We start from the raw sequence: 25,119 nt of genomic DNA, 5'->3' as shown, positions 1-25,119 counted from the left end.
GACTCATGAAGCAAAGCACAGAAAAGGGGTCTTAAAAGGTCTCTAGTCCTGGGGGCTTTACTAAGATTTCAGAGGGGTTTAGAAAGTTAGATAGGAAAAAAAAAAAAAAAAAATATATATATATATATATACATATATATCTTTATTTTCACTAGCTTCTCACTGAAATGGAATATTTCCTTTGCTTATGAATGGAGGTAACAAACATTCTTCTGAGGAGTGCCCAGAAGGGGTCCCCCAGATACCAAAGGGGTCTATGAGCCCAATGACAAAGAGGTTAAGAACCCCTTGACCTGGTCATGCTCCCCTCCTTCCCTCATTTGATAGCAGAAGAAGCTGAGAGCCAGAGAGAAGTGATGTGCCCTTATAGCTACTAAGCAAGAGACCATCAAGACTCTTTGGGATGGCTGGGTGGTTCTATGGTTAAATACCTCAACCCCTCTTCCCTAAGCGAGGGCCACCTAGTTTTCCAGTATAATGTTCCATTCTGTCCAGTCAATTTTGGAGATGAAAGAGACAAGAAAAGAATAACTAAGGCATTAAAGGAAGTCTCTACATTTAGGATTGGGAGAATCTGGGTTCAAATCCCAGCTTACTAGTTCTGTGATCTGAGATAAGTGACTTCAAGCGAGAGCTTTGGCTCTCCAAATTCTCTCTTACAACTTCGAATCCCGTGATCTCCTTCTCGGTCCTTTATGTGTTAAGCATCTCTCTCAGGCTATGGCCAACATTGGGGCCCAGGCACATTGTTGGGGAGATGGAGAGATCCCAGAGAGGCCAGATTTCTTCCATCTAAGAAAACACCCACGAGAAGGGGCCAGGAAGGCTAGGATGTCAGTGTCCTAGGCCTGCTTTGCAAGGAAGTAACAAATGCTTCCCAGACCAAGCCAGGGAATCAGGCCCACAAAATCACTCCCCCTGCCCAGCCCCTCACCACTAAGGAGAAGCCAATAAATAGCTCAATGAGAAGCCATCAGCGTGGAGCCGCTTTCCAAAATGAGAATTGCTCCTTGGACACCACTAAGTGGGTTAATAAGTGGTCTCAGGGCTGGTAGTTGAGACTCCAGGCTACAGACAGTCCTCCTCCTTCCTGATTCCCTTCCCTCCCCTCTTCCTTTTTCACTCCTCACCCACCGGCGCAGACAGGGGAATTAATATTCTTGACCTTTGTCCCTTTCAAAGCTTTCTGGTGCTTGCTGGTCCTCAAACCCAGGAGAGATTTATAGGACTCTTCTAGGCCCAAGTTTCCCTATCAGAAAAATGAGAGGTCTCGGGGCTCTTCCCCACTCTAACTCTAGCAGTCTGCTGTAAACATCTTCCTTGGAGCTTGCAGCAATGTCTCCCGCCTGAACAGATGAGCTTTGGAGAGTGGGGAGGAAGAAAGGATGAGAAAAAAGGGGATCCATCCCACCCCCCATTGAGAGACAGGAAGCATCCCCTGGGCTGGAATGGACTTCAGGAAATAACATTTCTGGCTCAGTCTCCTAACACCAAGGATGATCTCACATCTGGTATAACAATCACACCTGGAGAGGTTTCCCTCGACCTTCTTCTCACCTTGGAAGGCAGGGATCCTTTTAAAATCAGCAACCAGGGATCAATCCTTTAAATTACGCTTGACATACACCTTTGGTTGTCTTTGGGGGATGGAAAAGAACTGAATTTACCCCCGCCCCCACTCCAGGGTGTCAGGGAACCAACTTGGAAATGTCTTTAGGGTTTGAAGGAACTTTGAGGGTCATCCACACAAGAAACTTGGCCCTTCTCAGTCTTTCATCCTGCCTTTAAATCTAGTACCATTGAGATGTATTACCACAAACAGATCGCTTTGAAACCAGCTCTCAGGTCTCATGTATTAAAGTTCTCTAATCTGGACCATTTCTGGCTTGGGCTTCTGCTACTGGGGGTACTGAGGCAGGGGGCCTAGCCAGGGAGGGGAGGCAGCATGGTTTTCCTTTCAATTACCCTTCCATGCTATCTGCTCCCCCTGTCCTCCTCCTATCATTGGAGTACAGACTTCTCTCCAATGGAGCGAGTGGGGACCCTGCTGGGGCTAGGCTTCCGAGGGCCCCCAAAGCTCTTCTTCAGAAGTGACAAACCAGGAGAGCATCAAAAGAGATCTATTTGTATTCTCTAAAGCACTTGCCATGCATTTTTATTCAGCACTAGGATCCAGTACCACTTCAGAAGGAAAAGAATGTCACCCTGTAGAAAAGGGCATTTATCCAGGGAGAACAAACCCAGGCAAAGCAGCAACGCCTGGCTCTGTCATTCATTAGGGCTTCGACCTTGAGGAAGCTTCACTCTAGGTCTCAGTTTCCTCCTATGAAAAAAGAGGGGTTCGTATTATATGATATTATTGCTCCCTTCCGGCTTTGAGAAATCCCTGAATCAAAATTCAGGTGAATTCTGAGCTTTCTTCTACCCCAGCTTCCATCTTGAAGATCTAGGCAGGTCCCATTCACTCTGAACTTCTGCCAGCATATATGGGGGAGCATTAGTCACCAGACACTTCTTTCCTCAGAGTGGCTGCCCTTGGGTGCGTAGAATCAAGGTGGTATCTTATTAGAAAGGGTATTAGACTTGGGTTCCACTTAATCTCTCTGGGTTTCCATTCTTCAACCATAAAATGAGGGGGTTGGACTGTAGGCCCCCCAAGATCCCTTCTTGCTCTGAAGCTGTGATACTGGGCATCTCAGGATGTCAGAACTGGAAGGAGCCCCACAAAATAATAGCATAGCCAGCCCCCCCAGCAGGAAAACTGGCCCAGAGAGGAAAAGTGACTTGGTTGACATCATAAAATAAGTCAAAGGTAAAACTGTGAACAAGATCCTAAACTTTAACGCCATGGGGATTTCAGAAGAGGGATTCCCTGATCACTGGAGTTCCTGTGGGTTCCAGAGAATCGCATCTGCCTCCCAGCCTACTTCACTGTCACCCACTTCTTTAAGAGAAGGTAGGATTATTTTTTTGTTTATTTTTTGTTTTTTGGTCTCACCCTTATATCTGCATAGTGTGGAGATTCTCACTTTCCTGTTTCAGGAGGATTTGCACAGCTGAGTTGACCCATCTTAAGCACAGCAGACTGTAGCGACTGGGAAGGAGGAGGGAGGAGAAAGCTCAGAGTGAGGACAGAGTGCAAGGGTGAGGTGTCTTGGAATGGAGGGAAGGAAGAGTCATGGCTAGAGATTTGGAAAGCAGATTCAAAGAAGACAAAGCAGGCTCCCAAACCTAGCCAGGAAGAAAAGAAAGGCAACGGGCAAGAGAAAGTTTTGGGATTTAGGATGGAGATGAGAATGCACCCAGAAAAACCCCATGACAGAATTTAATGAAGTATTTCTGAGCTCCCAACCGAGCTTGGAAAAGTACAACGAGAAATGTTACAGAGAAATATTACAGCTGATGAGAATTCGCTAATCAGACTATGCAAGACGAGAATTAATTGTAATGGACTGATACGGCACCTTGGAAAAGAGACTAAATTACAGTTTTTAAGATTTCATTGAAAACAGGTCATTTTGTTCCCCTCTTTCCCACTGCCACCATACCACCATCACCACCATCACCACCGTGCATGCAAAAGTAAATTACCTGTCTTGTTTGCTAAGCTCATTAAAATCTCTTCCATGAAAATGAGTCAATCGCAGAATCTGAATGTCAGGAGATGTTATGTAAAATATAGAAGTTTGATCTTTCCATCTCAGTCACTTTGGCTTAAAATGCTCAGTTCAGCTGATTTTACCCTGAGCCCACACACTGATGGAACCTGACAGAGAAGGGGGAAGGGGGAGTGACGGAGAAAAGGAAAGATGCTCCTCCAGGAGTGTCACCTACGGAACAGATCTGGCAGAAAGATTTGTTCATTCTTTATCTCTATCACCAAAGATAACACACAGTTGGAGAGCTTAAAACATTCCATCCCCATGTACTCTAAGAAAAAAGAATAACAATCATAATAATAATAACAATAATAATAATAATTGCTTTGCTAAGGGATTGATTTATAGCAGAAACAAAAAAGTTAGAATGGACAATGGCACAGTTGGGCATATACATAAGGAAGCCAAATATATCTATATATTTATACATATACACACATATTTTCTTTTTCTTTCTTTTTTTTTTTTTCTTTCACTCTCTCTCTCTCTAATGGCTGCGCAGGAGGCAAGTTTGGGAAAAAAGGCTCTATGCAGATTCCAAGATGCTGGTGCATAAAAGGAGCTTCCCCTATCTGCGCTGGGGACAGAAAGAAACTGCAAATGGAGACCCAAAGCCCTCCTCCCAGCCCACAATTCTGCCAACAAAAGTCCCGTGTCCAAGGCAGTTTAAGAAGAAAAAGTAGGAATAGCACGCAAACACACACACGCACACCAAGGAGGCGTGCTACCACTTGAAAACCATGACCCTGTACAATGGCTTTGCCCTCAGACCCCAGGGGCTCCTTTGGGAGTGGACGGAAGAAGCTGAAGGGGATGAAAGGGTGGCCTTCTTTGCAGATACACCAAAGTCAGCTTCTGTAGAGCCTAAACAGAACCACCCCCAGAAAGAGTCTGCTGGTGGCCAAGCTTTGGGTTGGATGGATGGAGTTGGCCGGACGCAATCACAGCTTGCGCTCAGTCTCTTTCTCTCTCTCTTTGCGACTCCCAGCATAGTCCACCACACGTCCGTCCCAGATGGAAATGAAGCTTCTCCTCAGAGTTCCTATTGATGGCTGAAGCAAGAATTCAGAACTCCCCGGGTTTTTATTTTTTTTTTTTTAATTTTATTGCATTAGGAAACAAAACTATTAAAGCATTGAAGACAGCCCTTTGGTGTCCCTGACAAGAAGATGGAGCTGGTTCTCAAGACGGGTCGTCCTGCCGGCCTCGGGTTCCCTTTGCCGAAAGCGTCTTGTTGTCCACCTCGTTCCCTTTCCGGTTTCATGGAGAAAAAAGTCTGCCCACCGGGCATGCACATGCATGGCGAGTTTGGTTTCACAGTGTCGGGTGAGAGACTACTTACTACTCCATGCCGCTGCGGAGGATCTGATTGGCCGCGATCAACATGACACTGATAATGAAGGCCATGGCAAAGGCGCATATTAAGCTCTTCCGGACACAGGTCTGTCTGTTCTGCTTTTGGGAATGCACTGGGGGAGGGAAAATGTGGACAAGGAGAGAGAAGCGAGAGAAAGGGCAGAGTGAGAAAGGATATGTCATCTTCTGCATTCACTTTCATTCAACCAACATGTATTAAACGCCTGCAATGGCGGAGGCACGAGGCTAGGGATGGAACATAAAGACCAAAAACAAGCAGCCCCTGCCTTTGGAGAGATTAGATTCTTCTGTGGTAGAGTTTCTTAACCGGGAATCTGTAAGAGGATTTTCTTTTTAAGGAATTTTGCTAAGTGGATTTCAATATATTTTGCTTCCTTTGTAATCCTTTACATTTTAAAACACAGAAGGAGGTTTTGTAAACCTGCTAATGGGCTCCATGACACACAAAAAAGTTTTAGGGTGACATACATGGATGATCCTGAGTGAACCCCTCACTCACTCGGTGCCTGGACTTTTGCTCTAAATGGGCTCTGGGGTGCTTCAGGGTTCTGAATACATTATCCTTTGGTACCTGTCAGAGACAGGTGGTGCAGTGGATAGTGAGTCAGTCTTGATGCTAAGAAGATTGGGCAAATTACTTAAATTCTCAGGGCTTTAAGAAGCTCTCTAAGATCCTAGGTGGTGGAGAAGGTGTCAACAGGCAATAGGAGCTAGGTCCTGGAAACCTTTTAAAGCTAAATGAGGACTTCTTTCAACCAGGAGGTAATTGGGAACCATTGAAGATTTGTGAACAAGGGGGAAAACTTGTGGGAGCTCACTGGTCTAGAACAACTCCCTCTCCCAATGCAGGTCAGCACTTTTCTGTACCTCAGAAGTACTTAGAAGGCTGTCTGGGGTACTGGCAGATTAAATGATCTGTCCAAGGTCAGAAAGCCATATATGGGAGAAATAGAATCCGCATCTTCAGAATATTGATTTTCACTATCTAGAGGACAGATGAGAATAAATCAAAATTGAATCATGAAGAATAATGAGGGGTCAACATGTGCTATGGACTCTGATGTTGTCCAAGCACTGTTAGGTCAGCTCTGTGTATCATTGCCTTGGGGCAAAGTCATTGCAAAACTGTCATGTCCTGGGACCTTCAGAATAAATTATTCTAGCTGGAAACCCTAACAACTAAGGACCATAAGTTAGCATGGTCATAGGATCCTAGGTGAGGGGCTGACTAGGACCTTAGAGACCATATAGTTCAATCCTTTTATCTACTCTCCTAGCCACCATATTGGGGAACATGGCTTCCATTGAGCTTGAATTCCATTAAAAGAGACTTGGATGAATAGGTTATATGGGGTCAGCTGAAGTCATGGATCAGTTGAGAGCAAATGGATAGATGGATTGGAGATCTAAGTAAGGGAATGTATATATGTGTGTTTACATTATGTGTGTGTGGCTATATATGGGAGCCTGAGGCAACAAACTGTAGGGCCATTGTATTAGGACTGAATAAGACTGTATAAGAGATTGAAATGTCAATTATTAGCTGGTGAGTCCCTCTTCCTTCTCCTATATGTAGAAAAATCTGTGATGGGAAAAGCTCAAATTTTATTTCATCCAGGATATATTAATTCTAGCCACCTCATGGTGTATGTTTTAGGAAGAGATGGACCAGTGGCCCAGGAGGAGCAGGGAGATGGGGCCCATCACAGCAAGGTGACAATTCCAAATGTCAGTGTGAAGATTTCATTCCCTCCTTTAGAAATAGTGCTGGTGAGGGTAGCAACATGTAGTGGTAGATAAAAGCTAAAAAGCTAAGAGATCTTCAACCTTACCACGGACCTCAATAAAAATCCATTAAATATTTACTATGTGCAGAAAAATCTGGGTGTAATCCTAGCTTTATTGCTAGCTAAATGACCTTGGGCAGGTAACTTGATTTACAGAAATTGATGGACATCAGTTTCTTCCTCTGAAAATATGATGGTGAGAGTAAAGAACTTTTTCCAATTAAATTTTCTTCTTTTTTTATGATTTATTAAAAACCATCAGCAAACATTCCAATGTATAAAGAATAAGAAAAACTAGATTATTCAGGAAACTATGAATTTAACTGTTAACTTATTTGTTTAATTTATTTAACTAATAAGAATAATAACTAATTTATTTAAATTATTGTTAACTCTGTTATTAAGTTAACTCTGTTAACTTATTTGTTTAATTTATTTAACTAACAATAATAACTGATTTAAATTATTGTTAACTGTTATTAGGTTAACTCTGTTAACTTAATTTTTTTGTTTTAACATATATATTACATTTAACATATTAACAAAAACGTCTTATTTGTTTTTGTGTCCTTTTCTGAACAGACTAGACAATTGGAAAGAATTCTTTTATCTCCAGCATTCTAAGAATCCTTGATCTCCACATACATTCTATTTTAAAAGAATTCCGTCTTAAAAGAAAGGAAACATGAAGTTTCAGAGTCAAAGAGAGAGAGGAGTCCTTTAGCTTTCCTCTCGAGGCATGAGTGCCTTCATCTTTAAACAAGCTCCCTCTTTAGTGCAAAATGAACAAGCTTGGTCACCACCCTATCTTTATGAATACTCTTCCCTGGACCTCTGCTTTCCCAGCCTCTGAGTATGGCAAATTTGCCCTACTATGCTCCCCTCGAGCTCAGTACAGATGAGTATATTCCCTGTCTTCTCTCCAAAATCAGTTGCAGTTGGGGATTGAGTGGCTGCCATTTCTTTTTAGCTTGCCACTCACTATGAACATATTGATAGCTATATATGTTTATAGGTACATGTGTAGCTATAAATATGCACGTATACTTGGCTGATGGAAATTCAGCAAGCTCGCCAATCTCTCTCCAAGGTTTGGCTTATATAGTAAATTCTCTATCTGACCTTTGAAGCAACTGGGTAACCCAATGAATAGAACACTGAACCTGGAATCACAAAGAAATGAGTTCAAATCTGGCCTCAGACACTTGCCAGCTGTGTGACTCTGGGCATTTAATCCACAGGAGAAGGGCAGAGAAAACCACTCCATTCATAAATGGTCAACCTGACCTTTACACTCTATATATCTACATACATGCATATGCATATATATATACATATATATATATGTATGTATGTATGTATGTATGTATGTATATGGATGGATCAGTTGAGACCAAATGGATGGATGGATTGTAGATCTAAGTAAAATCTAAGTAAAATATATAATTGTATTTTATGTAATTGTATGTGAACCACAGTGATTTTACCATGATGAGACAAAAGAATGAAGAAATGAAAAGAAGAACAAATTGGGAAATGGATCAGATTTGGCAAATCAGTTAGGAGAGTTCCAATCTAATGTTCAGCTGTTCAGCTGGGACATCCATCATAGGCGTCATTTTAAAAACAATCCTAAGTAGTTTCCTTCCAATCTGAGCAATCGAGTGAGGAGGTGGTCAGGCTGAAGGAGAAAAGTGGAGAAAGAGACCGAGAAAGCCAGGTAAGAGCCCACAAGGTCTCGGCCTGGGGTTCCTTGTTGCTGCTTTCAAAAAAAAAAATTATTCTGAGTTCAGGAAGAGGGAGAAGGTGAGAGGTAGCTGGAACTCACAGAGGTAAGCCTGACTTTATTTCTAGTAATGAGGAAACCGTTAGAACTCAGCACTTTTTCCACACGAGTCAAGTACCCTCAATTATCTCTAAGGTCAGTTATGCTAAACAGGTCCCCTTTGGGGGGTTTGGAGAATTTGGGAGTGGGATAAGTTCATTCCAATTCACTGTTTAGTCACTTTGCAATTTTAACTGATTTTACTGAAACTGGAAGTGACCTTAGAAGCCCCCTAATTCCACCTCTTCATTTTCAGATAAGGAAATTGAAGCCTATGGAAATTAAGGGACTTGATCAAAGTCACATAGATAATGTTTACTAGAATTAGGATTTGAACCCAGACTTTCTGATCCCACATCAATGATTTTCCCACTGTATCACATTGCCTCCAGTCAGCACTATTAAAGTAGCCCAGATCATCCCTCCCTGATTCGGCCATAAAATTCATCACGGAGTTTCCTGTTGGCAGCTCCAAGGCTGAATGGGAGTCATTTGCACCCAAGTCACTTGATAAGAACTGTCATGATATCAAATATTAGGTGAAATTGGATTCCTGTCACTGAATATAAAATTTGTAGATTTCCTTCTAAGCAGAAGTAGGAATGGCTTAAACACAAGCAATTTAATTGATGCTATAGCTCAGGGCTTCTTGAGCTTTTTCCACTCATAATTCCCTTTTGCCCAAGAAATTTTTACATGACCCAGAGCATATAGGTATATATAAGTATATAATCATAATTTCATGATCCTCACATACAGTTACAAGACCCCATACAGGATGCAAGTCACACTTTAAGAAGCTGAGGTATATATCACGCTGGAATTCTGTAATTCTTAACCCAGGGCATCTGAACTTTGAAAATCTGTTTTGATAACAGTTTTTCCATATGGCTGGTTTCCTTTTAATCTCACATATTTGTTTTATGCATTAGAAACCTTATTCTGAGAAGAGATCCACAGGTTTCTCAGAGTGCCAAAGCGATCCAGGATGCAGTAAAAGATTAAGGAGTCCCCTAACTGATGCATTGGCTGAAAGCTGTTCTGTGGCCATAGTGGCTTAAGTTCTGTTTTTATTGATGTTGATATGGATAGACAGACACGTCTTCACCTCTCTCAGCCTCAGTTTTGTCATTTGTAAAAGACGCACAGTGCATCATGCTGTGGTACACAGAATGTTTGCAGAGGCCTTCAGATTTACCACTTGCTATGTGTGACATTGAGCAAGTCACTTTTGCCCTCCCTGGCACTCAATAGTCACAGAACCAGCCTCTCTACAGTGGATGGTAGCAGTGATGTATTGTGTCCTTTTCATTTGAATGTTATCACTGAAGATGAAATGCCCAAAGTGCACAGCAGGAGCATCACTAACAAGTGGCGGGCCCCAGGGTGGGCACCCTGGGGTCAGATTGACATGATTTGAATCATGACAGTCCAAGTCGACAGGAGAAGAGCTGGGGGTGTGAGGCTGCACACCTTCTACTTCTCCTCTTTCCCTCATTCTTTCTTTCTTCCCTCTCCACTTATCTTCCTTCATCCCTTCTTTAATCTCTCCTTTCCCTCCTCATCTCTACTTGTCTTCCTTCTTCCCTTCCTCATTCTCTACTTTCCTTTCTTCATCTCTACTTAGCTTCTTTTCCTTCATCCCTCTCTTTCTTCCTTCATCCCTTTTTTATTCTCTCCTTTCCTTCCTCTATCTCTACTTGTCTTCCTTCTTCCCTTCCTCATTTTCTCTTTTGCTTCTTCCCTCTCTATTTGTATTCTTTCATCCCTTCCTCATTCTTTCCTTTCCTTCCTTCATCTCTACTTGTCTTCATTCATCCTTTACTTATTCTTTCCTTTGCTCCCTCCATCTCCACTTGTCTTTCTGTCTTCCTTCTTCCCTTCCTCATTCTCTCTTTTTCTTCCTCCATTCTACTTGTTTTTCTTCTTCCCTTTCTTAGTCTTTCCTTCCTTTATCTCCATTTTTCTTTGTTTCTCTTCCTCATCTTCTCCCTCCCTTCTTCTCTACTTATCTTCCTTCATCCTTCATCATTCTTTCTTTCCTTTCCTCCCTCTCCATTTGTCTTCTATTCCTCATTCTCTCTTTTTCTTTCTTAAGATTTAGACCCTGAAGGAACCTCAAAGGCAATCTAGTCTAAGAACTTCATTTTACAGATGAGGAAAAGGAAGTTAAGAAAGGTTAAATCATGTTCTCATGTCCTGTTCCCTTCCTTCCTTTTTGTCCAATTTTATCATCTTCCTTTCAGGATGGAGGGGTAGGAGAAAAAAGTGCTAGAATCAGAATCAGAGGACCTGGGTTCCCATTCTACCTATATGACCTTGGAAAAGTCATCTCACCTCAGTTTTCTTATCTGTTCAATGAAATTATTTAACAGAATAATTTTGAGGGCCCTTGCAGGACTTTAAAAGATCTAGCTCCCTACTATCCACATAAACACATACTGCTTCTGTTTTGCTTCTGGGTGACTCATCAGCATTGATTTGAACACTGTTTTAATGAAAAACAATTTCTGTTGATGGCCAATATCCTAAAGGATTAAAGAGATGAGTGATGGGAAAGGTGAGCTTGGTCATGAGGTCCAAGATTCTCTCTGCCTTAAGAAAAGACACAAACAGTGTGCTGTTGGAGGAGGGAGATCATTTGGGGAACAAATAAGTCTTTTCCTCTTTTTAACTTGATGTGAGCAAGAGTGACAGATGAGTGCCTAGAATCTGCATCTCAGTATGGATTATGCAGTAAGTAAATCAGTGGCAAGCGTGATCAATCTCAAGGCATAGTCTAATTTTGCATGAGAACACTTAATAAAGAGCAGTTGACAGACAGGCAGCCAACAGGGCAGCCAAGCTGTGGGAGTCCATAGGCCTGAGCCAGTGGGATTAGATGATGAAATTACAAATCAGTCTTTAAGTGTCAGTGAGGGGAAGCACACTGCAAAAGAAAAGGGCTTCTGACTGAGAAGCCATTTGCTATTGAAAAGAATATGGCGCACTTTGGGTCAAATGAGCCAGCTTCAAGAGAAATCTAACCCAGGCACTGATGAGTTCATGAAACTCAAACAGCGTCTCACTCAGACTGTGAAAAGGAACACTGCTACTCAGTTTCTTTATATCCCCAGAAGGTAGGAAGGGTTTTGTAAAATAATAGAACACTAGGGGCAAGTAGGTGGTACAGTGGATAGATTGCGGGGTCAGGAAGACTCATATTCCGGAGTTCAAATCCAGTTTCAGACACTCACTAGCTGGATAAGTCACTTAAACCCATTTACCTCAGTTTCTTCATTTGTGAAATCAGTTGGAGAAAAAAATGGCAAATCACTCCATTATCTTTGCCAAGAAAACCCCAAATGGGATCATGAAGATTTGGGCGTAACTGAAAAAATGACTGAACAACAAAATGGAAGTATGCATGGTCCCAGGCTTGGAGGCAAATACCTATAATTTCTGATACTAAAGAGGTTGAGTCTGGGGAAGTGCTTGACCTCAGAGCTCTGAGCTACAGCTAAGCTGATCAGGGGTCATCATTAAGCCTGGCATCAATGTGGTGAACACCCAGGACTTAGGCAGGAGGTTGGGGAGTGGGGATGGGTTGCACCAGGCTACCTAAAGAAAGAGGCAGAAATGGAACAGGGCAAAGCTGTAGTGATAATCAATAATGGAATTGAGCTCATGAAAGGCCAGTGTAGGAGAGAGATGCTCCCTAGAGAAAACCAACATCGGCAGAAACACTTTGATATTAAAAAGTTGGCTTTTGGTGGAGGGGAAAACTCTGAGTCATTAAGGAAATTTTGCCATTTTTCCCCAAGCAATCCGATTCCTCTAAGTTCTGGGACCAGTCTGTGGCCATTTGTAGTATCTGCCCTGACTGTGTGATATATGCAAATTTTCCCTGTGTGCTCATACACATGTATGTAAGATGTTAGGATAATGCTTAATAGAGGATGGTGAAAAACATGCAAAAGAGACCAGAATTCTCTCACTGGAAATATCAGATCAGGTTACTAGGTAATCATTATTTTAAAATTACATTATTTTTTTTTTAAATTACTCCATTTTTGTTGAGAACTTTAGCTTTTACATCACAGTGATTTCTCAATATATGCCTCCCCTACCCCATCTAAGCTGTTCATTCTTGTCACAGAGATTTTAAAAGGCATCTAGGTAATACAATGGATAGATCCCTGGGACCGGAAACTGGAAGACCTGAATTCAAATCCAGCCTCAGATACTAGGTGTGTGACCCTGGGCAAGTCACTTAACTTTGCTTCAGTTTCCTCTTCTGTAAAACAGGGATCATAATAGTATGATCCTCCCAAGGTTGTTGTAGATATGTTAACATTATTTTATTTTGTTTTTTATTTTTGTTATTTTATTATTGTTTTTATTATTATTATCTATTTACATTTTATTATTTTTATTATCCATTATATAACATATAATTATATATGATATAATATGTATTATTACAATGTAATATTATTTTTATTTTTTATTTAATATTCTTATTATTATTCTAAAAGAAAGAGGAAAAAACCCAATTGTTAAACTAGCCAATACATCAATCAGCTCTGATCACATATGTACCCAGAATTCTCACTCTCAGAATACTAAGAAATAGATTTACCAGGAGAACAAATAAGCAAACAAAACACCCTACTATTCTCCCAAAAGAATCAGGTTTCTTCCAACTGGATTGTGTTTATGTGTGTATGCATATCTATATCTATACACTATATGTATATGTATATATTATATATATATATATATGTTAGCTACTGTTATTATTTTATTTTGTTTTTTATTTTTGTTATTTTATTATTGTTTTTATTATTATTATTATTTTAATTTATCTATTTACATTTTATTATTTTTATTATCCATTATATAATATATTATATATAATTATATATGATATAATATGTATTATTACAATGTAATATTATTTTATTTTTTATTTAATATTCTTATTATTATTCTAAAAGAAAGAGGAAAAAACCCAGTTGTTAAACTAGCCAATACATCAATCAGCTCTGATCACATATATACCCAGAATCCTCACTCTCAGAATACTAAGAAATAGATTTGCCAGGAGAACAAATAAGCAAACAAAACATTCTACTATTCTCCCAAAAGAATCAGGTTTCTTCCAACTGGATTGTGTTTATGTGTGTATGCATATCTACATCTATATCTATATATTATATATGTGTGTATGTATATATATATATATATATATATATATATATATGTGTGTGTGTGTGTGTGTGTGTGTGTGTGTATAAATGTGTGTATGTGTATGTGTTGTAGCTGATCTGTAATCTCACTGATACAGGAAGTTTCTAGTGAGAAAATTCCCCTGACTTGTACAGTCCAGTACCTGCTGTGTAACTCATTCTCTCAGAGTTTCCTGGGGCTGAGAGAGGTTAAATCATTTGTTCAGGGTCACAAAACAGCCAGTATGTATCAGAAGCATCCCTCAAAATTCATTTTTCCTGACTCCTGGGGAAGCTGTCTAGTCAGTAATTCCATGTAGCCAATGAATTTTATATTTATTGTGCACATAGCTTGTATTTATCCATATAGACAGTGTCCCTCCAGTATAATATAAGCTCTTCAGAAGCTGCTTTCTTTAGTCATTTCAGACTCTTCATGATCTAATTTGAGGTTTTCTTGGCAAAGATTCTGGAGTGGTTTGCAATTTCCTTCTCTATCTCATTTTACAAGTGAAGAAACTGAGGCAAATGAGGTTAAGTACCTTTCCCAGGGTCACCAAGCAAAACAAAAGTCCATGATTGGATTTGAACTCAGATGAGTCTTCCTAACTCTAGACCCAGAGCTCTTATCTACTGGTTATCTTTATGGAGTTGCAAATGACTGAAGTATACAGTGATCACAATAAGTGAATTACTCCTGTAGCATCTCTATAAAGAACAGCAACTTCTGGTATCCAGCCATGCTAGTATATCATTCATTCATTCAAGTTATATTAATTCAGAGTTTAGGATGATTGTATTAGACCGGGAAGGAATCTTAGAACATCTGGTCACCCAGTCCTTTCAATGCCCAGAAGAAACTCAGACTCAGAGAGGAAGGGACAATGTCCATGTCACTCAGCTGGAAAGCTGCACAGTTGGAATTAGAAGCTAGATACTCCTGACTCACCCTCCAGGGTTCTCTTCCCTACGTCATTCTCTATTTGCTAAGCAAAGTCATTGTGTGAACTAGATGGCAGGGGGCATGTTTAATCTACTTAAGGAGAACAAACTGTTTCCAAGTAGCTTGGCAGCCCCTATTTGCAGCTAACAAATATGATTTTTTCCCCCAAAAAATGACGTTTTAGCATATTCATTAAAGCAAGACCAGCAGGATCTCGAGTTGGAAGCAGTTTGTTAACCATCAGCTTGTGGTACAATATGTACCTTTCACACAGTAAAAGTACATTTTTAATAGTCTATAATTCAGACTTATCTTTAGCCCAGACTGGCATTTCCCTCAATTAATCAGAATAAGTGAGTGAAGCTTGTCTGGACTAAAGGCAGCCCTGCCACTGACTGCTCAAAGAGAAAACTTAATACCCCAGAAGATTCCCTCATCCCCTTCTTGGCAAGTTTTTCATTAAACCTGGATACCAGACCCTCTCCTTATTTTTGATTTCATTATTCATTCAGTATCTGAACATGAGGGACCCCCGATTGGTTCTGTCCAATTTTCTTCACACTGTAGCTGTGTTGGGAGCTAATTCTATCTACAATTTGCTTGGTCTTTTCTTACCTGTAAATTCTATTCTTAAGAACGAGCTCGAGCTTGAAGGGAACTCAGAGGCCATCTAGTCCAACCTCTTTATTTTACAATTGGGAAAACTGAGGCTGAGAGTGGTGTCCAAGGTCATGTCTAACCCTGGTCTCCTGCTTCCAATCTGAGCACTCTCTACTCTTAACACCTGGCTGCTTATAAAGACTCTTCTTGTTGACTTTAATCAACTCTGGATGCTGCCATTATGAAGGGGCCACCAAAAATAACTTCAGCATCAATGATAACAATCAAGGAATCATTATAGAATTCTATTTAAAATTTTAATATTTGGCCTTGTTCAAAAACTGTTTCCAAATGTCTAGAAGAAAGAAAACACTAAATTCACTTAAATAGCAAATTTTAAGCAGGTTGAAAAAGAACTCTGGGTGTTTTGTTGTGTTGGTGATGGGGAGGATAACTTTGCTGAAAATGACTTTTATAAGAGCCTTGAGCTTCAAAGTAAAAAAGGAGGAAGTAAGTTATCTGCTTGTCAAGAAAGTTTGATTTTCTGCACACTATAGTTCTGTTTGGAGCTAATTCTATCTAGAGTTTGCTTGGTCTTTTTTTTTTTAACCTTTTTATATAAGCTTTGTCACTTTTGTTTTGGCAGCCTAGCTTCTAACATAATACTTAGCTCATTTTAGGTGCTCAATAAATGCTTTTTTTTTTGATCGCCTGGTTATTTATTTGTTTGCTTGATTATAGTTTGTAAGCCCCCAGAAAGTGAGGACTGCCTTTTCCCTCTTTGTATCTTCAATATTTAGCACTGTGCCTGCCACATGGCAGACATTTAGTAAATATAAATTCAATTGAATTATGCTTTCCTTTTAGCTAAGCTGGACTGCTAATTGCCATGAACTTGGCATTGTATGAGACATTAAGCAGTCAGCTATTAAATGCCTGCTTGCCTTGATGAGTTCCTAAAGGTCTCTCTCCATGGCTCCTATCTCATTGCACCTGTCTTCCTCCCTTTTCTTTCTTCAAATTTCCTTTCAGGTATCAGCTTTAGGTCCTGCCATTGTTTTTGTTTTTGTATCTCTATTACCATCACCCAGAATAATGTCTGGCACACAGTAGGACTTTAACAAATCCTTGTTGATGGACTAATTGATTGTCCCCTCAGAATTATCTCCCTTTCTTTTCTCCCTCCCTACTTATGCCATATTCTGCCAGGGGAATATAAACTCCATGAAGGCATGGACTGTTTCCTTTGTATCTTTGTAACCAACGCCTCCTTGCACGCAAGGTATGCTTAATAAAAGGGGAATTAAAAATGGCAGAATTGGAAGGAGCCCCATACCTCGAAAGGCTGACATCTTAAGTAATTTCAGTTTCCTGCCTTGTGGCTACAGCAAAAATTTCCCTGGGATGGGGGAGATCATGGACATTCTTCATATGCCAAAGTCAGGGCCACCCCAAATCTGGATTGGGTGGGAGCGGGCCGGCAGCGGTCCTGGCAAAGGGACCTACCTCCTTCAAACTCTGTCTGGCAGTTTCCCGAGTTCTCATTCAGACTCTCTTCTTCATTGATAATAATGTTTTCAATGTCTTTCATCGTTAGGTGATCCCGGAATGCATGGTACAGGATATGCTTCAGCTCCTCCAGCGTTATCCTTTGCATGTCAAACTGTGGAAACAGAGAGAGGTTGAGGTGGCCCGGAGCATGACCAGTGCAGACAAAGATACATTCTGTCCCTTTGAGGCAGCTGAAGTACAAGGGAGTTAGGTATCCTGGCTCTTGGGCAAATAATAGGCACTTAGATACTGATTTGATTGACCCTTAAACCTCATACTTAGAATCAGAAATTTAGAGCTTAGAAGGACCTTAAAAGCCATTCAATCTGGTCCAAACACTCAGATTTTATAGATAGAACCTTGAGGTCCAGAAAAATCAAATGGCTTTTTTTCCAAGGTAACTGAAAAGTATCAGACATTCTATTTAGTATCCATATAATATACTCTGCTTGTTTCTTTTTGTCTTTTAAATCATATTTTATTTTTTCCAATTACTTGCAAATATAATTTTAACATTCATTTTTGTTTTTCGCGGAGGCATTTGGGGTTAAGTGACTTGCCCAGGGTCACACAGCCAGGAAGTGTTAAGTGTCTGAGGCCAGATTTGAACTCAGATCTTCCTGAATTCAGGGCTGAGCTCTATCCACTGTACCAACTAGCTGCCCCAAATATTCATTTTTAAATAAAACTTTTAATTCAAAATTTTCTTCCTTTTTCCTCTCCCTCTTCGCTAAGATGATAAGCAATTTATATAGGTAACACAGAGAGACAGAGAGAGTATCAGAGAGCATTTCTTTTACATAAACAGTTCTTGTATTCTGATCTTGCTTCCAATATAGAGAAGCCACGGGTTGGCTGGAAATACACAAATAATATTTAAATTAATGCAGAGAATCAAGCCTATGTCTCAATTTTAGGAATTTTTCTAACGGGGGGCTCTGAGTTATTGTGATTGAATGATTATTGTTTCATTTGCTAAAATCTCTACAAAATACCAGAGGAGAGAAACAGATGGACTCAAGGACCCACACTATCTTCCCTAGGTAAAAAAACGAGCTAATTGTTGAAACAAGTCGAGGCTGATTAAATCTCCAGAGATAAGTAGGCTAGAAAAGAGAGGGTGAGTGCTGAATAAGAGATTACATTAAATCACCACCAAGAGCAAACAAGGAAGACTTGTGAAGGATTCATCTCCATCAGTATCCAACGGGGAGGAGGGAGCGGAAAGGATAGACTACTGACGGGCAGAATCTATACTCTGCTGTGACACCTAATGGAATCATACTGAAAATGCCTGGCCCCCTTCTCTTTGTTTAAACAAAATAAAATAATTAAGCAACAGATCCTTATCTGATTATTTCTGGGAAAGTATCGAAAATGAGCAAGTTTGTCCTAGTAATTCTCCTGTCTCTCGGAAGAGAAGCAGGAGGGAGAGAACATTGTTTGTTCTCTAGGATCATTATTGGCTTTTAAATCACTCAGATTTTAGTTTTCTTTTAGCGATTTTTAAAATTTACATCACTGTAGTTATAGAGAAGCAGTGTGATATAGCAGATAAAATGCTAGTCTTGAATCAGGGAGATCAGGATTCCAGTCCTGCTTGGAAGAATCTTGGCTGTGTTATCTCACGTTAGATATTTAGCTTCCAAGTTATAATATATAATTATAGTATAATATTATAAATTATGTATTGGACTTGAGAAGACTTGACAAATCTGATCGATGCAATTCTTGACCATATTTTTCAGAAGCATCCCACCTCCTGACACAGAGATGATGGACTCGAAGTGCAGAATGAGGCATTTGGACACGGTCAGTGTGGGAATTTGCTTTGATTTCATATTTGTTTATTTGCCATAGTTGGGGTTGGGGCAAGGAAGAGAAATGGGAGAAAGAGAAAACAAATTCTTCTTCATTGACTATAAAGCACATAATAACCAGTATTGGTACAGACAGAAATTTTTTTACCTCAATAAAACCATAGGTCAAGACCAAAAAAAGTAATTATTCTTTTAGTACAACTTACTTTGTTTTTACTTGGCTCACATAAATCTTCCTCTGTACATCTGAATTCCTCATAATTGTCTTTCCTTATAACACAATAATACTCCATTACAATTCATATGCTCAGTTTGTTCAGCCATTCCCTAATTGATGGCCTCTCAAAGAATGTGTTCTTAAGCAGCTGTCCATAAATCAAATCCAATTCTTGCCTAAGTATGAAGGAAGTTGATAATTTAAAAGACTCCTAAGAGGAACAAATTCTTTTAAAATAGGTAGTGGAAAGAGCTAGGAGCTATGTGGCTCAGTGGATAGAAACTGGGTTAGGAGTCAGGAAAACCTGAGTTAAATCTGGCCTCATATACTTCCTAGCTTCCTAATGACTTCCTGAGCAAGTAACTTCACTCTGTTTGACTCAGTTTTCTCATCTGTAAAGTGGAGAGTTTTACAGAATCCCAAATTAGAGTGGGAGAAGCCCTTAGGGTTCATCTAAGTCAACTTCCCCATTTAATAGATGAGGAAACTGAGGACTAGAGAGATTGAGGGATCTGGTCATGGGGTCATATAGATAGGAAGTGGGGAAGCTGGATTTGAATTCAGCTACTCTGACTCCAAATCTAGGGCTCTTTCTGTTATACCATGTGGCCTCCCCAGGCTCCTCCCAGTAGTAACATTAGAACCACCCATTCATAATAATAATAATATTTATCTAGGGTTTGATCCTTTGTTAACAATTTACCTATGTTCTCTCATTAACTCTTCACAATAGCCTCATGAGGTAAGAGCATTTTAGGTGGAGCTTTTGATGTGGATTAGCCCTAAATCCTGCCCTGTCCAGTTGTAAATCTTTGATCCCATTCACATTGTCACTCACCTTTTATAGATGAGGAAACTGAGGCAGAGAATAGCCCGTGGACTCACAGCTAGTCTCATTCTGGAATTTCTCTTACCACTTGGAATCTCTTCTCTATCGACCATCCACGGGCCCAAGCTGGATCCCGACCCCAGCTCTGACCCTACTTTTCATGGATTTTCAAACTATGCTCCTAGTGGGTACCTGCCTCATCTGTTCACTACTCCTCTTCCCAGATTTTTGGCTTTCTTTTGTGTGATGTTTTCCCCCAATCTCCTTGAGAGGCAAGTCTTTCCTTTTGCTTATATTTGTATTCCTAATATTAGAAGGCATCTGATATATAATAAACACTAACAATTGCATTCTTCCTTCTTTCTCTCCTTCCCTCCTTCCTCCCTCTTTTCTTTCCCTCCTTTCTTCTTTTTCCCTCCTTGTCTCCTCCCTTCCTTCCTTCTTTTCTTTCCTGCCTCCTTCTCTCCCTCCTTCCTTCTTTTCTCCATTCCTTTCTTCCCTCCTTTCTTTCTTCCTCCCTTCTTTCCCTTCTTTTTGCCTTCTTCCTTTTAATTTTCCTTCCTTCCTTCCTTCCTTCCTTCCTTCCTTCCTTCCTTCCTTCCTTCCTTCCTTCCTTCCTTCCTTCCTTTCTTCTTTCCTTCCTTCCTGGGGCCTCAGTTTCCTTCTCTATAAAATCGGGGAGGGGGGGAGATTTATACTGGATGGCTTCTGAGATTTTTTCTAGTTCTCTATTTATAATCCTAAGATATCATGGAATATGTGAGATCCTGAGGTGTTATGATTTTGTGGACAACAGCCTGCATGTTCAGACTTCCTCTTCCATCCTTTTCCTCCCCTCTTCCCCCTCCTATCTTTCTCAATAAAGCAATTCCCACCTTGCTTTCAGTCTGCATCTCTGTTCAGCAAGATGAAAGGTGAGTTACCCAGACTTGTTGGCAGGTCCAAATGAAACAAGTTCAAGTCCATTTACACAGGGAAAGGGAAATGAAGGAGAATGATAAGAGAGCGGGTGCTCCCTGAGCTGCCTTCTCTTTCGGCAAAAATACAATCTGAAGCTTTGTGTGGAGTCAGGCCAAGGATGCTCTGGGTTCAAGGAGAGAGGGGCCAAATTTTCACCCAAGCTCAGGGTTGTGGGTCTGCCATTTAGATTTAGCAGTCAGCTTGGGGCCTTGCTGAAAGAATGGGATGGAGGGCTGTTGCACGGGAACGAAGCATGTCAACGTGTACTGAAATTCATAGCAAGGAATTGGGACCCAAAGACAAAGGGGTTTGGGAATGGCAAAAGACATCTGAGTGGAGAATCCTCCTGGCAATAATATACAGTAGAAAGAACATCAAACTCAGAATCCGGCTTTCATTTGTCATAATCACCAGGTTGAGTAAATCAAATTAGTTGTGAGACAACATTAATTTTCTGAGTCTCCATCACCTAGGGATTAAAGCAGGGATACCTACAAACTCTCACTGACAGGGCTGTGATCAGAGTAAACAAAAACATGTCATTCCCCCTTAGTTTCTGCTACAAAACGACTGGATTGGATTGAGGTCTTTCCAGAAGAACAGCTAGCCATTATATGGCCTTTTAAGCTTTACAAAGTAGGTTCTATACATGTTTTCTCATTCAATCTTATTGCTATCTTGTGAGATAGCTGGACTGAGCCAGTCCTTTGACTTTTCTCAGTCTCAGTTTCCTCCTCCTCAAAATGGGGCCAATAACAGCCCTATCATGGCAGGATTATAGTGAAGATAAAATGAGTGAACACTTACGGAAAGAGTTTTATAAATTTTGAAGTGCTATTTAAAAACTATTATTATAGTGATATAGTTAAGGGAAATGGTTTACTAAGATATGGCCCTTGGAATAAAAACAATGGTCCAGATATGATCTGAGCAGGGCAGAGGTCTCCTGGACTGGCCCTTCCCAAATCCTGAATGCTGTGAGCTGTTAAACCGAGAGCTCTCCCTCACGGATTACACAACTCATACCTGTTATTCAGTAACCTATGTGCTTTATCATGTCACTCCCACCACCAATTTTATCTTGTTCCCCCTCTGTCCTAGGATCATATATTTAGACTTAGAAGGTAACCTCCAAGGTCATCTGATCCAACCTTTTCATTTTACAGATGAGAAAACTGAGACTTGAAAATTAAGCGATTTACCCAATGACCCTGGCATTCAGTGGTAGTTCGGGGATATGGACTTCTTAGTCCACAGCCAGTTGTCTTTCCCCTACCTGACATTGCCCTTTCCAAACCTCTTTATCTTTCCTTCAGTGAGACTCCTTCAGAGTTGCTCCTTTTAGCAGAAAACATCCTGAAGGTGATGGGGTCAACTTGCTCTTCACAAGATCCCGTATTAAGTTATACTTGCCAAGCATCCCTGAGCCATCCCCCTCATAGCTGAGACATTGCTCCCAGGAGCAGAAAGGGATGTAGCAGATCAGCCTGGGGATTCAGGAAGACTCTGCTTGGGCTGTTAAATTATTCCTGATCACCCTTCCCGAGTCCGTGTGAAACGAACGGAAAATTGTCCAATGCGAGTGAGAGATCGTTTGGACAAAACAAAGCAAAAATTCCCACGAGGAAGGCTCCTGTCAGTCTGTCGTACATGAATCACCCTGAGATCTCATCTCTCCCCAGCTGTAGGGGGAGATGGGGCTGGGGAAGAGCATGTACCATAGTCTTTGGTAAAATATTTCTTACCATGAGAACCGAACACCTAGAACTTTGGAGTTTGTCTCTGAGACTAACTCACTCACTGAGACAAACAGGCTCAGGGGAGTGGACAAGAATGAGAATGTATGGGCACCTCCCATCCAAAGGAAAGCAGCAGATGGCTGGGACCCACAGCCTCCGAACCAGACAGCTCGTGAATATTCCGAGACCTTTACATGGACATTTCACACACAGAGCTGCGTGACAGTGGAAAGAGCAGAAAATGTGGCCTGGAACCCTAGCTGTGTCCCCTCCCTTTGGCTTTTGGTTACGTACCTCACCTTTCCCAGTCCCTGTTTCCTTATCTGTAAAATGGGAATATGAGTATTTGCAACAATTTCCTCACTGAGTGCTTGTGACCATTACATGAGATAATGGACTGTGGAAAGCTTTGGGATCCATAAATCACTAGAGAGATTCAAGCTGTTATTTCTATGGGCATTAGCAGTAGCTGTGGTATGGTAGTAACACTTGGGTTCCAGTCCTTTTTCCAACACAGATTGGCTGTGGGACCTTGGACAAGTCCCTTAACATCTCAGTGATTGTGGCAGCTCTCTATGGCTAGACTATTAATTTTGAGAGAAGGTATTGATGCTCTACAATGATAGTTAGCATTTTCTCAAGAAAAACTGCCCAACACTGATGCCATATCAGGTCTACACAAACCACACACACACACACACACACACACACACACACACACACACACATGCACACAAACACTCTAATATGGACTTAGACTACATTAGAGAACTGACAGAACCACAGAGAAATACTAATTTGATACAATCTCTCTCTTTCTTCCCCTCACTTCCTCCTTACCCTTCCCTCCCTCCCCTTGTCTCTGTCTCTCTCCCTCTTTTCCTACCTCCCTTTCTCTCTATTTATGTCTATCTTTTCTGCTTCTGTCTCTGTTTCTTTCTTCCACTCCCTCCTCTCTCCTTCTCTCTCTCTCTCTCTCTCTCTCTCTCTCTCTCTCTCTCTCTCTCTCTCTCTCTCTCTCTCTCCACTCTCTCTTCTGTCTCTGTCTCTCTCTGTCTCCACACACACACAGAGAATATTTGTGTATGTGTGTATGTATATATATACATATATGTATATATATATATACACACACATATATACATGAATGCACATGCATCTATGTAGTTTATATATTTATGTATATATATATATATATTTATACTAGGTATCCACACACACATATATATAAACACATATGCACACATATACATACATATACACATAATATATATCCCTGTTATATTTATATACATAAATACACACCCTTAATGTATATAACACTGCAAAAAAGATGGAATAAAATGGTTTCTGCCCTGATGAAGTCTGAAGTCTAGTTGCCAAAATAAGTATATGAATAACTATAATAATTATATTTTTATATATCTATATCCATATATATGTGGGCATATCTTTATAATTATATAAGGATAACCAAGAAACAACGTGGCATAGCTCTGATATACTATCAGCTAGTTAGTCCACAAGAATTAATTAAACCCTCACTGTGTGCTAGACATGGTGCTAAGTGCTAGGAATACAAAGAGCAGTAAAACCCCCACATCCAGTTCCTTTCATTAAGGGGTTTACACACTGGCTGTGTGCTTCTGGGTCAGTCATCTAACATCACACAGCCAAGCATCTGACTCAACCTCCCTAGGACTCAGTTTCCTAATCTGTAAAATGAGAAAGTTGGACCAGATAGTCCCTAAGATCCTTTTTAGATCTAAGTCTGTGCCCTTGTGACTAAGTCACAGATAAGGTATGGATTTATATTAATGGAGGGATTTCCCCATGCCAGTGAAATTATGTGCTTAATCTAATATCAACCACCACAAACAGCAGTAATAAAAGTGACAGCATCAATGAGAGTCACAAATGTGTACTTTAAAACTTGAAAGGAAGTGCTTTATTCAAAACAATCCTGTGCAGCAAATAGATAAAGCATCATTATTCATTTTTCACAGAAGAGGAAATGGAAGTTAAGTTCAGGACTACATAGCAAAGAAGATAAAGGTAAGATTTGAACACAGCTCTCTCCTAGGATCCAGGTTCACTGCTCTTTCCACTATACCACACTGCCCAGAGAGCACCAGACAGTCAATGTGGTTTAAAATACACGGAGGGAAAGGAATGGCTTTTTACTGGGAGAATGAGAAAAGGCTCCCAGTGCTGCACTTTTTCAATAGTTAGAGATACTGAAGGAAACCTTTTCAGGCCCTGGAGACAAGGGACACAAATGTGGAGAACAGCAAGCAGTCTCATTTGCCTGGAACATTATTATTATTATTTTAATTAAAAAGGCACTTTTGCAAATAACACCTTGAAGCTAGGCAAAAGCAGGACATCTTCCAGAGCCCTGGCAATAATCTGCTCAGACTTACCAGTGAATCCTCCAGCGTTATAGCAAAGACACCTCCAATGAATCATGTGCAAGCTTTCACATTCAGTCTAGAGTACCAGGAATTGGTGGCAGACACATTCCTTGTGCCATCCCCCCGCCCCAGGGATGCCTACAGATTTGATGTATGATGGGATAGGAAGCAGCCATGGAAGGGCTAAG

The 25,119-nt window shown here is 40.6% G+C and overlaps 1 protein-coding gene across 2 annotated transcripts in view; it reads right to left on the bottom strand.

Annotated features, from left to right (window-relative positions):
- Positions 1-3,854: 3,854 nt before the first annotated feature.
- CALN1 (calneuron 1) overlaps positions 3,855-25,119 on the bottom strand; it is a 447,751-nt gene continuing 426,486 nt past the window's right edge. For both annotated transcript variants that reach the window (XM_074263986.1, XM_074263987.1), the window contains 2 exons: positions 16,908-17,064; positions 3,855-5,128 (listed from right to left, as the gene is read on the bottom strand). In XM_074263986.1, the coding sequence (XP_074120087.1) occupies positions 5,001-5,128; positions 16,908-17,064 (285 nt within the window). In that variant the 3' untranslated portion in view covers positions 3,855-5,000. The remainder of the gene's footprint in view (positions 5,129-16,907; positions 17,065-25,119) is intronic.

Source organism: Sminthopsis crassicaudata, chromosome 4 (genome assembly GCF_048593235.1).
Source record: "Sminthopsis crassicaudata isolate SCR6 chromosome 4, ASM4859323v1, whole genome shotgun sequence".
NCBI classification, from domain to species: Eukaryota; Metazoa; Chordata; class Mammalia; order Dasyuromorphia; family Dasyuridae; genus Sminthopsis; species Sminthopsis crassicaudata.
The sequence above is the reverse complement of the archived record's forward strand: the minus strand, read 5'-3'. Positions and strand labels throughout refer to the sequence as shown.